The 14,424-nt window shown below is 38.0% G+C and overlaps 1 protein-coding gene across 1 annotated transcript in view; it reads left to right on the forward strand.

Annotated features, from left to right (window-relative positions):
* The window catches only part of si:ch211-186j3.6 (neural-cadherin), a 384,238-nt gene that overhangs the window by 343,845 nt on the left and 25,969 nt on the right, over positions 1–14,424 (forward strand). The window contains 1 exon segment of the mRNA XM_042487073.1: positions 5,619–5,863. Within this exon segment, the coding sequence (XP_042343007.1) occupies positions 5,619–5,863 (245 nt within the window).

Here is a 14,424-nt window from a genome sequence, read left to right on the forward strand (position 1 = left end):
AATGCACCAAATAATTTGTGTGCATCACTTAACATAAAAATAGAAATTCTGCATTTGGATGGCAGACTGAGTTATTTCAGGCTGTGCTGGCGTGCATGTTGCTACAGGTTACTGGTGAGGGGATGAAATACAAACCAGGATGTCCAGTTTGAAGGCTTATCAAACATAATGACACAGCAGGAACAGTTTATACTCTTTGAGGGAGGACTTTACAGCTTTGGCAAGTTGTCACAACAACAACGTCTCTCTCTACCTTGGTGATCTTGAAGTAAACATGATTAGCTAGCAGGGTGACTTGCTGGCTGACACCCAGGGGTGTCGCACCAAAATCTGGGCTCTATGCAAATGCAGTCTCTGTGGGTACCACATCCTACCTACCTATCTTGCATGTCCTTTCACACCTTTTGAATTTTTTTAAATGTATTTCTTTTTTTATTTTAACAAAGTCATTTTGCGTTCTATCCCTTTCGTCTCTTTTTTTTTGAGGAAAGACATGACAGTGTGCGTCAGTGCTCCAGCAGCATAAGCAGTCACTCACTCAACTGTAGCTGGGTTTAGAGACAAACCCTAGTGCAGGAAGGTGAGAAAGGTCTCCGAAAACTTCCACTTTTATTTTATTTTATTGTTTTAAAGTTTAGGCTTTAATTGATTTATTCAGCCATTTTTTTATTCACCCTTTTTAGACCTGGAGGGACATCCAAGTGACAAGTATTCAAACCTTTGAACCGTGAGCAAATTGGTCCAGTTTCTTTCAAAAACTTGGAAAAAAGGCAATAAGCCACTTGATAAGAAATGCCCCATAAATCGCAGGAAATTAGTGGATTAGAAAAATATTTTAAAAAGGCTAGGGAAAATGTCTAGGGGAAAAAGGAAAAAGCAAGGTAAAAAAAAAAAATTATATATATATATATATATATATATATATATATATATATATATATATATATATATATATATATATATATATATATATATGGTCTTCCGATCTGATCGTAAGACCATAACAAAGTTATATTATATTTGAGCACTTATTTTTTTAAAAATTAATTTTCTATTTTTTTTCTGTTTTACAAATTTTAGTTAATTTTCTTGCTTTTTTTTTGGCTATTTTTTGCTATTTTTTGGGTCAAGCCACTTTGCTCAGGCTTCGAGGGGTTAAGTTATGCCACAAATGACTTGCTTTTTTATGCTTTTTCTAACAGTCACACCCGTGCAGCCCATGGTGTCTGGCTTTACATTTTACATGGACGTCATTTAGACAGAATGGCGAGGCGGCTTAATGGCCTGTTATTCCTACCTTGAACAGGCAGTGTAAGTGCGGCTCATGACGACACTGCAGAGAAAGTGAAGCCAGGATCTGTTGTGTCTCTCTGCCAGAACTCACTGTCATAACACCCCCACTCCACTATGACTGTGGTGTGGTGGTGATTGTCAGTCTGCACATGGCCTCAGAGAGACTTTAAAACTTAAATTCCCACTAGAGCCAGTGTGTTCATGTCCTTCTTAAAAAGGCAATGAATAACACAGTAAGCCCCATCTGCTCAGTCACTAAGCTAAACGCCTAAAATGTCGTAGGTGAAAAAAATATTATTATACCAGCCCTCTGACCCTGATGGGATTCTCACTTTTGCTTGATCAACATTTCACATGCACTACTGTATGACTCCCTGTCTGAGGGTAGGTCTGTTTGTCAGCAGGAAATGGAAAATGTCATGCGATGAAAAGCCGCAGTAAACTAACAACCCTCTCTTGTGGCACAGACTGAATCAAACACCAAGTGCTCTTATCCACATGCACTAATCTCAGCATTTTTTTTTGCCATTGGAAACATCAGTCTCAATTCAGTCTGTGCAGCCAAGCTTTTCATCTTGCATGTACCTTTTTCCCCACTCCTCTGATCCACTCACCCACATCATCCATCCACCGACCCATTTTAAAAATGTATTTACTTTTTTTACAATGGCTCTCATTTTCGCACTCTTCTCCTTTATTTCTTGGTTCTTATGGCTCTCATCTTTCTCACTCTTGCTCAGTTTTTTTTTTAACCCATGTAACATTTTCACACACACATACACACTCATCTCCCCCTCCATCCCCACCATGCTTGTTTGTTCGTCTTGTTCTCTTTTTACCACTTGACCTAAACCTTGGAAGATGATTAGAGAGTAGTTAAGAGTTGGCAGCGAGTCCTACAAGCCCAAGTGTTTGATACCTCATACACAAGGAGGCACAGCCAAATAGCTGGATAAAAACATATTGTTGTGTCGATAACCCCTCTCCTTTGGGCTCAAATAAACACAAAAACAGTGATTTTCCATTGTTACTTTTGATTTTAATGTAAAAAGAAGGCAGTTTTGCACACAACACAAAACTGAGTTTTATCATTACTTTGAATATTAATGTAATAAAGAAGGTTATAGTATTCAGTTGACTGGTAAATACCTTACCTAAACAGCAATCAGCCAGTCATAATGTAGCAACCATGATTTTCATTTTTCCACATGTCAAAGTGGTTTGCTTAATAATAATAACTTAAAGTATCATGCTAATACATGAAGCATGCCTCGCAGCAATAACTGAAAGGGGCAGGTCTTAGCGCTGGTCAGTTTTGGAGTATAGCTGTCAAAAACAAAAAGTAATGTTGAATAAAAGTTTTAAAAAGCTCCTTTGCAGTGCACAATTTTGTTATTATTATAATTTGAAGGCACCCTAGCTGATCTGCAGCAGGATGAGCAATTCTTTTTCATTTTCCTGTTTTCACTGACTGTTATCAAAAGCATAATCTCAGGTGCAACAGAAAACACATGTTGTGTGACAGCATTAAAATTACAAAGATTTCTCTTTAAAAATAGTCTGATCTTTTGGTGAAAATTGGTTGAAATGATCAGCCAAAGAGAAGTGTTATTTGTTGACTGATAGGCATCCAACTCCTACACAGATTCTAACCAGCCATAATGAATACTGAAAGATGAGCATTTGTCATGGTACAATAATCCCACCCACAGTTAATTACATATTAAAATGTTGGTTTTCAAACAGCATCCCTCTCTCTCTCTCTTTGTCTCATTATCAAGATAGCTGTTATTTAAATCAACAATAAGAATAGTAATTTCTAAATTTGAACAGTGTTATGAAAATGGTTTCTGACTTTGGTTGTCTTGGACAAGTTGTTCCAATTTGTATTGGCCCTTACGGCAAAAGTCAAACTAGGCCAGAGGAGTCCTACCTGAATGCTTTCATGGGAATAAATGTACCGTAGTGTGTGTTAAAATGCTGGAAAAACAATCAGTAAATCCCTTACGTAAGTTATGCAGCCAATCTTAAGTAGAGCGGCAAAAAACTTTACTGTGTGTTCCACTCATTCGGCACTGTTACATCTCCAAACACCTGCATGTTGTCCAAGATGGAGAGTAGAGAGAAGTTGTGAATGTTACACAAACAAGTACAAGTAGTTGTTCACCAACAGAATGTACTTCCCAAAAGTATAGTGTATCATCCATGGCATTTTCAGTATATGTTTTGATCTAATGTGAGGTTTATATGATTACAACTACTTAAACTGATGATACACGTATCATCATCAAAAATTAGACCTAAATATCTCTCTCAACTACTGAAACTAAAGCAAGTGTAAGTGTTTTATGCAGTACCATAAAAACAAGAAACGTGTTCTCATGGAAAAGTGTTTTTCCATCATTGTTCATGATAAAACTTTTATTTATATCTATGGATACAGGAAGTCAAAGCAAGACACTTACCGCCCCCATCCAACAACCCAAACCTCCAAAATGTTACCAGTGAATGTGAATTGCTCAAGGAATTTATTGCATATGAACATAATTCATAGGAGACAGAGTTGATGCAGTAAGTTAACCCTTTAATATCTTGTCTGGATGAGTTTTACTTTGGAAGAGGAACAATTATGAGATAAATTACAGAGTGCTCTTGAATACAATGCTGCTATTTCATAGTAAAGTTGAGTCAATATTTATAAGCATGAAGGAATCTCTTGAGACCAGAGGCAAGACTCATCTCTGATGTCATCAAAATGTACAGCCTGGAGCTGCTCCACAGACATTGAAAGGGATACGGAATTAATGGGCTCGTAAAATGTTTGTTTGAGCTGTTACACCCAAATGAGCTTTTAATTATAGTGGTGCTTTCTGAAGTGAGGCAGAAAATGTGCCCCTGTCTGCATAAAATCATCCTTGTTACCGCCAGTGCCACAGTCAGCATTTTTATGTCCTCCAGTTTATTCTCTGTTGAGGTGAGTGTCTGTGGAATGATTCAAGGAGATGGGTTCACTTTTTTTTCACACTGTGAAATGATAATAAACATTCAAAAAGACATTTTTTTTTATCCTCTATTCATCTCCATTTTATATTCTAACACTGTAGCTGTCCAATATGATTAGTTTTATCCCCCTCTTTATTCTATTTTTGTTTACATGCTGTGTTTTTCTTTGATGCTGCTGAAACTGCTTTGGTAACAACACATTTCCTCAGAGAGATTATTACACATTCACTTAATCAAAATCTGGTGTTATGCACAACTAAGCGATCTCAATGTTTATGTTGAAATTGGAATTGAAATTTATACATGACTGTATAGTAGTACTACGACAGTAGTACATATCGACTTTTCTCTCATTTCAAACATTTGGATACTTTTCAGGTAATAACTTATATTTAACTTCATACATGATTTGTGCCATTTAAAGCTGACAAAATCTCTCAATTTTTGAGTCTTTAATTTAATAAACAGTTGGTCTGTTGGTTCAGGTTTTGTCTGGGACTAAAAAGGAGCGGTGTGAAAGCTTGAGTTAGAAAACCCCAATTTTTTATACAGTGTGGAAAATGACTTTGAAACTTTTGCTTTGATATAATTTATAGGTGGTTTCCAGCATCATTTATTATCCATTATCACACCCAGAAATGTAATTACAGACACTCTTCCTATTCCAATATCATCAATCATGTGTCTGCTTTTTGGATTTTTTGCCTGATACCCCAAAAATGTTGAATTTAGTTTTTCAAGTGAATTCAGTCTGAAGTTCAGTGATAGTTTGTTAAGGGAGCTGTATGTGACATTGAGCATAGTTATGGATCATAGCCTGTACAGCATTATCAGCAGTAACCTGAGTATCAGCACATTACTGTGGCGATTAACTAGTCAGTGGGATACACACATAGTGACTCGCATGAGCTAACAGCCGGATGCTCTACCAAAACAAAAACACAGAGAAGCTCTGATAATAACACACACAGAGGGAGTGTGTCTTCGTTTTTCTCTCACGATACCATAACACCATTACGTGTTGACATAGCAAACAGTATTTTGCTGCTACATTAATGTCCTGAATGTTGTATACAGCTCTTTTAAATTCAAAGCTTTTTTTTTTTTTTTTTTTTTATTAGAGATTTCCCTTCCTTTTCTGCTGTATCTAAAAGTTCTTTCAAATTATCACTACAAAAAAAGTGCATTTTAATGGTTTGGAAATACCGCATTGGACATTTATGTACAAAGTTAACAATAATGGGCTTAACATTGTTTATGATTCCTTCATTTTTCTCTCTCTTTCCCCTCCCCCGTTGTCCCTGTCTTACCCCTCTCCTCAGATGTCCTCCAGGCCACATGATCCGTGTGAATGGGACCAGAAAGTCCTGTGTCTATACCCTCTGTGCTACACGGCCTTGTCACCGGGGGACCTGTGTTGCCCAGTCACCCTCCAAATTCACCTGCCACTGCCCTGAGGGTTACAGAGGACGCCACTGCGAGACAACACTGGCCATCTACAGGGAGGAAGTGGGCCTGAGCTTCAGCTCCCTCTTTGCCATCTGCATCTGCTTCATGGCCTTACTAGGTAGCTATTGCATCTACTGCATGTTCCACATACACTAATATGCGGATAATTGCACAGCAGGGGGGCTTTGTTGTGTTTGTGTGTGCTTATAAGAATCTCACCTCCCCCTAAGAAACAAACCTGCTTAAGTGTGAAAGAGGACCCCAACCAGGATCAGAAATTACTCCACCATAGGACTTAAAAGGGAAATTCTGGTATTTGTCAGCCTGGGGTCTGTTCTCATTATTGCTTTATTTATGATTATTTTCATAATAACTTACCACTAACCATCTCCACTGTAAACATTTAGGACACACAGACTCTGTGCAGATGCAGCAACACAATATAATACAGCACATGCTGTATGTGGCCAAGCTGTACACCAAGCTGTGTTCCCATCATTTTTTCATCCCGATTCCCACCACCTTACCACACTCACACCACCACTACAGCAAACCCTATAACCTCAAAATAAAATTCAAAAATGTTTTAGTGTCACTGAAGAAAAAATGTCACAGTAAATTAAAGCTGCATATTAACCATTGGACCAGGGTGTCCTCAAGTTCTTTAAAAGCCCTAAAATGTCTTGGATTAAGTTTTATAAATACTACGCTTTAAAGTCAAATAGTCTTAAATTTGAATTTGTGAAGTCTCAATTGCCACAAACATTTTATCCAATGAGTCAAGCTCTTTTGCATATAAGTCTGTGTTTGTGATGTTACAAATCGTTAAACCTACCACTGAACCTAACGCTGTCTTTGTACTTTTTACTTACGCTTCCTGGCTGGTTAGATGTGGATTAATCTAATTCACTCTAAAAACCACATTCCTCTTTAAAACGTACTTCTGCATTGGACCACATACATACTACTTACCTTTATGCTCACCTGCCATGATTAAATAAGAAAAAGACGATTTGTCTCAAAAACAGTCAAAACTTGGTTAAAAAATGTCTTAAAAAGTTTAAATTGTCAGACAGGAGCCCACATCTAGCACTTGCACACACTTAAAGGATGCATACCTTTGAAAATCATGAAAAACAACTTTTTAAATAAGAAAAATAAGACTCCTACATAAAAAGAAAAAAAACACAACAGAAATCATTGCATTAACACATGAATTCATTTACTTGAAATTGAGATAGAAAACTTTATATTGTAGAAAGGCCAGAGTACAGCACAGACCTGGAATCCAGACCTGTAAAAAAAATCTCTCTTGGCCACCCCCCCCCCCCCCACCAAACACACACACACACACACACAAGCACACACACGCACATTATAATGATGATGAAAATAGTGTTCCAGATGTTTTTTTAATGATGTACTAGACGTTTCTTTGATAATTAGCACTTTACTTTACCCTCAGAGCCTTGTTGCTCAAGGTATGGCAAGACCCAAGGGACAATGTAATCACACTAACATGAACCTGACAACATACTCCATGTTGAATTGGATGTAATAATTGGGTCTCCTTTTAGCATTGACTCATCATCTTCACGCACATCTCTCAGTGCAGCCACATCCTTTTTTTGTGCAAATTAGTGAAACCAGCAAGCTCAGGTAAAACATGGGGTTAATGGGAGCTTTAATGCATTTAAGGGGAGTATCTTAAATGTCAGAACCATTCATACCGTCCGCAGCCCAGATGTAGAACATTATCTCACTGGCAAGAAGGCTAGACAACTATTCAATTCAATTCAGTTCAAACAACTTTATTAATGCCACAAGGGGCAATTAGTGAAGAGCAGCATGTTAAAGCTACCAAAAAAATACACACGGAAAAACACACATAGTTGCATTCACAATATACAATCAGAGAGAGAGATAAAGAACTGGGATAAGAATTAAGGGCCATTAGTTAAAACAATGCAATATAACTACAGGTGATCAATTTTCACTGCTGAGTTGCTGAGTTAAATGTAAGGGACTGGTACATGCCGGTTTTATGGGAGAGGGGGCCAACAGTAGGTAGGTTTCCAGTACAGATTTGCACAAAACTTAAGCAATATTTTCAAAATACTGATAAACACATTTGCAAGATGACTGCGTTTCCATTGAGTGATGTTACACAACTTCTCATGCAATGTTATGCGACTTTTCCTCTTGCAATAACTTTCCATGAAGCTTGGTGATGGTTTATCAAAACATTAGCAGGTTTATTTCTATTGCAGCCACCGCACTAGCCATCATTATTTCCAATCCAAGGCAAGGCATGTTATGTGAGTGATAATGGAAAAGAATGCCCCTTATATGTGAGAGTGGCCATGTATGAGGGATTTCTGGGAAGCGGTAGTTCACAATTTCACAGAGGAATTGTGGATTCATGATCCGCTCAACTTTTGAAGAGTTATGTGATGCATAACAGCTCTTGTAGCACCTGCTGCATCACGAGGGAGTCAGTTCCTACTAACAAGCACAAAGCCATAGCATCATGTGACCTATAAACGCCAAAAAAGTGTTTCCATTGCAGTTTTGCGAGCGTAAAAACTTTTTTTTGCACTAAATAGTTGTTTTTTATGAAATTGACATTTTTCCATTAGGCGTATTTTATATTTGCAATTTCAATTTGCACAATTTGAGGGTTAAAATGGAAACCAGCCTTGTGTCACACTTTGAAAACCCTTGAATTAGGAAGTAACGTACACAGTCCAAAGGAAGGGCTTCATGAATATAAAAGTCGTTAAAGGCAAGAAAGTCACCGGAGGAATCGTAGGTTATGACTACAGCTAGTAAACTTATGGAGTTGTATTGTGCAAGCATTTCCTGTGGCCTGTGGGTGGATGGACTGCAACACACTGCTGTCTGGTTGTCTATTGTTCAAATCCACATTTTTGCTGTCTGCCTGTCTGTTTTGCTTGTTGAATATTCATCTTCCTGTACCTTTATCTCTGTGTTCCTATTCCTAAAGGATCCTCTGCTGAGAAAGTGCCTCGGGCACAGTCGTACACGGAGAATGAGTTGTCAGTAGGATGACATGTTCCCCTTGTTTAATTGAGGACAATACAACAGAACAGTAAAGAGCAGTATGAGACACAGCGCAGTACAAGAGAAGAAAACAGATCAGAGAAGTACAGAATAAAACAGGACACAGCACAATACCAGACGAAAACAAGAGGGAGCTGAAAAGATTACAAAGCGGAGGCAGCGCGCAACACAGTGAGAGAAGGGAGAAGCAGGAGATTCGTAGTACTGAGAAGGATGGTGTCAATGTCACACTGCTGCCGGCCATGTCTGCATGTCTCATTGGTGATTCAGAGGGCACCTCCTTCCCACCCTGAGACCAGACAGACGCTGTTCAAATGATCATTTCTCCTTTCTCTTCTCCTCACCTTCATTCCACAATATCTCTCTTCAAACTTGGCTTTGGGCTCCTATTAAATGCGACATCTGACCTTGATCCTGCTGAGGCTCAGTTCTGTTTTAAGTGTTAATTACTTGATTTGTAGGCGTATAAGGTGCTGTTTACCCAAACCTGCAGAAATTGAGATCAATGCTCCAAGGGCTTTGGTAGTAATTTCAATCGGTGAAGTATTCCGTGCTCGATCGGTCAAGCGTTCCTCGCTCTGAAATTTAAATAGCAGCAAGTGAGACTTTTTTTTTTCTAAAGCTGTCTTTCAATATTGCTTGTACGGACTCCAAATGTTTGAATAGCAAGAACAAAAGGAGGGCAGCAACTCTCTTGATGCAGTGCTTGAAGGAAAAATTGGCTGTTCTTTGAGAAGGCTATGATGGGTGAAGATTAAAGACAAAATCTACTCTAAAGCAGAATTCATATTAGGTCATTCTCTTTGATCTTATTGTCCAGTCTTGAATGGTCAACTCTGAAAAGTGAGGCTACATACTGAAGGGGTGTATGCATCAAAATTTGGCAATAACCGTATCACAGCCATTTGACTTGGATTTCGGTTCAGACTGAAATATCTCTAATAACTATTGGATTGATTGCCATAAATGTTTGTGCAGCTTTTCAAGTTCCCCACAGGATAAATTTAAATATCTGTGGTGACCCCTGTCTTTTCCTATAGTCATCATGTTGATGTTTTCAAATGTCCAATACTTTGGTTTAGGAATTTGACTTTTACATGCTGAATAGCAAATGTTACCATGGTGACACAGTCAATTCATTTAGTGAGCATGGTAAAGATTACCTGCTAAATGTCAATATGCATTGCTATTGGGACCATGTAAGCAAGCCGATGTTAGTTTTTAGCTCAAAGCTTACAGAGCTGTTAATATGAAGGCTGTAGAGTCTTTGATAAGATCTTCAAACTGAAAAATATTCACGGAAATAATTTTTAAAATGAATTAAACTTATGGAACATTTATGACTGATGCTACCTTTTTTAGATGTTTATTTTATGTCATATATCCTGCTTTTCTAATGGGGATGCAATGCAAGAATTAGGAAAAAATCAGGGCCAAAATTGATGTTTAAGATAAGAGTTTGGCTTTCTTTGCTCTGTTGATTTTGTTTTGTTGTTATTTAGCCCCCCCCCCCCCCCCCCCCCCCCCCCCCCCCCCGAACAAAACAGAACAAAACTTTTAAAAAGCCATTTAGTCTGTGAAACAACCTTTAAAAATAACCTTAATCAATCAGTCATTAATAAATAATATTTTAATGAGCCTTTTCACTATACATAATATATCAGAATTCCCCGTCTAATATCCATTTTATATTGCTTCGAAAACAGTCACAAATTTCTCCTTCAAACAGTTGCATTTATTCAAGTTTCTCACAAAAAATACCTTTTACAAGATTACATGTAAAAACATAATGAGAATGTTACAATTTATCTTCACCTAATACTTATTTTTACTGAATAGAGCTTGAATGCATTAAAATGTACCTCGGTGTAACTTGAGCTGTTTGTTCTGTCCACAGGCGACTAACAGCTAACATTGACTAGCTCACCTCCTTATTCAACATGTTGCTATATCGGAGAAACAATAGATGCATCCTCTGACTCGTTGATAGTGACTTTACTGTATCCTTTCCTCCTGAAGGCATCCCAGGAAAGATCTCTCTTCTTCCCAAACATATTTTTCTATTTTCTCAAGGGTGATGGAGGCCTTTAGTCTCGAGCCCTGCTTTTTAGCCTGCAAAAAGTTAACGCAACACAACAGAAAAGCATGGTCCAGTGCCATCAGAGAATTCCATCTTCTTTAGCAATGGGCCATTGACAGTAAACAAGGCGAATATCGGCTGATACCGATGTATAGCTGATTTATCAGTGCATCCATATTTTCCAAATACTTTTCGCCATTTTGAAAACTAAAATAGCAGATTACATTAGATGTATTGACTGCCATTCCTTATTAATGAGGTTGAGTTGATGCCCCTGATCTGAGCAATTTCATCCAAAAAGCAGTCTCTGAGTCATTCTTTTACTCCTCCAATGATGGAACTGAGAGACCAGCAGTGCTGACCGGGGGACGGTCCCCAGGGTTCTCTTTTGGGGTTGTGAGTTCAGCACAAAGTTTCTCGCTGAGAAATGTCAGCACGGCTACATGCCAAGTCAAAGTCCGATCGGCCGTCTCTTGACAATATCAATGATTAATAACCTAGCCCTTTGAATTTATCGTGTAGCTTGAATATTGATTTGGTGCTCAACGATGAGAATTCATTTATTCTCTGTGCTTATTTTGGCTTCTACACGTTTATAGCTGTGTGTAAATATCATCCCCTCTTTACATGCACCTCCTCGCCCTCGCCTCAAGCCTCAATTGCTATTTCTCTATCTTAACATTTTTGTGGCGTGCTCTTAACTCAATTTATTACTGATGTTTTGATATTGACATTCGAATTTTTTTCACCATTAGGAATCATTTACTTTCCCTTACATTCCCTCCGAGGCCCTTCCTGCTCCTTTCTTTTGCAGAAAACAATACAGGTTTAATGCATCTATTAAATAGCAACACATAGAACTGCTGTGAGTAAATTATCACTTTAACTTGGGATGTTCAATCCAGTGGAAAATAAACTGTTCATCTTTACTAATCTTCGGGGATAGTTTAAGATGAAATTAAAGTAAAAAGTAAATAAAACTTTCAACACAACTAATATATTTATGGTCAGGCGGTATAGAAAACATGTTAGAAGGAAATAAACTTTTAATTTGAAAATGATAAATGAAGGTAATAAAAAAGCATTTCGAAAAATTAAAATTAAAATCTAAAACCTAAAACAGAGGTTGGCACTTTTGTTTTTGGTTATGTTTTTACATTACCAATATAACATTAAGCTCTTAGGAGCCACACTTTGTCGTTGCTGTAATTAGATTGCAGATTGCAGTTTGTTAAACAAATTTGACATCAGGAAACAATTATGAAATGAATTATGCTTTCGTTTAGATTTTCCCACAAGTCCAGTAGTCAATACTTACTGCAGTCAATACTGCATTACAGTATGCATATGTCCTTACCTGCATCTGTGGTGCAGATCTCTTTCATAAAGAGAGGCGAGACTACACAGAAGCTGAGTCAAACATAGTAAGATGACATGATTAACGTCATGGCGACCCCCATGGCCATGCTGATGTGAAAAGAATCATTAAGGCTTATGTTTTGAAAGGTAGTGGTGCATGCTTCAACCTGTCATATACAGATTTAAATACGCTTCAACTCATTTAGTGGCAGTGTTGGGACATAGGTAACTACATGTGGTTCAATTACTTATTTAATTGCGTTCAAATCTCTGTAGCTTTTTCAGTGGGTAACTACTTCTGTATTCTAATGACCTTTTGTTCTGTTTTTCTTTTCTTCCTTTTTTCCATACAATCAGGCACAATTCAACAGCTCAATGGCCACAGTTGTCATTTCATGATAATCACTCGCTCTTTGACTAAAACCACCTCTGGTTTGCAACCAAGATGTCTGTGATCAAATACTCTGACTTTCCCTTAAAGTTTAGCATTTTCCTGATTCCACCCAAACAGTTGCTCCCTTTCCTCTCCTTAAAACACATCCTCAGGCTGCCTAGGAGAGGATTGGCCTGCACTATTCCCTGTATCAAGCACACTTTCACTTTACTTGGCTTCAGTTCAGTTGTGTCTCTGTCTAACAATATGAGACTCCAGACTCAGATTGTGATCATTTCCTGTGATGAAGTTTCGATGTAGTTGAACTAATTTTTGAAAGTATCTTTACGTTGACAAGCTAAAAAAAATCGAGAGATGTAGTTTAACAACTTTTCATTGTGAAGTAGCTAGTTTGGTAAATTACAGATTTAATGTGATTTCCTCCAGTCAACTTATTGGTGCACTGAGGGCCTGTGTCCACCTAGTGTTTTTTTCTCAAGCAGAAAAACAGTGGCAGGGTGGTAGGGAGAGTTTCTTCCCAGCCCGTCATTAGAGCGCACTCCCAGCAATTTTTTTGTTTATAATGCACTGCAGTGGGTTTTGTTTCTATGACAACAATATATTGACATTAACACAAGCTAGTAAGCAAACGTCAGACTAAAATAACAGAGGGTTGTCGACACACTGAACATCAAACTTACAGCGGTACAGTGAAGCACAAAGTCAACAGCCACATCCAGTGTCTACTGGCTGATCTGCTCCCACAGATGGGCTTTTCTGTCTCTGTTGCAACAGTAGCCTAGCTAAAAGTGACATTACTGGTGAGATTTTATACTTGAAGTGCACCAAACAGCCAAACAGGAGAAAGGGGGAAAAGAAAGAAAAAAAGAAAAAAATGCTATGTGGACACAGGCCCTCATGAGATCGCCTAAGACAAACAAGCAAACATGGAAAGTGTAGTGAGAATTATAAAATAAATCATGTAATTTCTTCAGTTAAACAGTCAATCTTTCAGATGGCTTAATGCAAGCATTGAAACTTGCCATTATGGTACATTCTGGTACATTCACCAGTTAACCATCACAGCAATCGCTGAATAGCCTAAAATTCCTAGAGACAAGCAGCAGACATTCACTCTGTCCAGTCATTGAGAAAGGATTTGACTATAGTTAGCTCTAAATTTTCATAACTGTAGATGTAAAATGAGCAAGTAGTTGAGTTACTGATATTAAGACACCAGAAAATATGTCTCAAAACCTTGCAAGCCCTTTAATTTGTGATAATGTTTTACAAGTGTGCGATGTGAGTAGGGGACACTGTCCCCCTTGTTGGTAAAATAAGAAAAATGTTTTAACATGCTGTTCCTCTCCATACCCCCAACGATCACTAACAGGCAGACTGTGGTCCATGTCCAGACCTATAATCAATGAATTATAGAGAATTATTAAATTTTGACAATGCATTTCTTTTTTAACTGGCAAAGCCTTTGTAGCCCAGAAAACTCACAGACCAGTGGCATAAATCATCTCAAATGATGCTTCCTAGCCAATCAGTTTTGTGCATTTTGATAAGCATCGTGTCTCGAGTGAATGACACACACACACACACACACACGCAGAGGGAAAAAAAACAACAAAAAAAAGATGTGAGACAACAATCTGAGAAAAAAGTCAAAGATAAGTAATTTCACATAAGTGGTCAGCAAAAACACAGCTTAATCAAGAATGGACAGACTCTTACATGCTCATCCTTCCCACAGGCAATTCAGAATCAGTATGGGGGT

Source organism: Plectropomus leopardus, chromosome 1 (genome assembly GCF_008729295.1).
Source record: "Plectropomus leopardus isolate mb chromosome 1, YSFRI_Pleo_2.0, whole genome shotgun sequence".
Taxonomy (NCBI): domain Eukaryota; kingdom Metazoa; phylum Chordata; class Actinopteri; order Perciformes; family Serranidae; genus Plectropomus; species Plectropomus leopardus.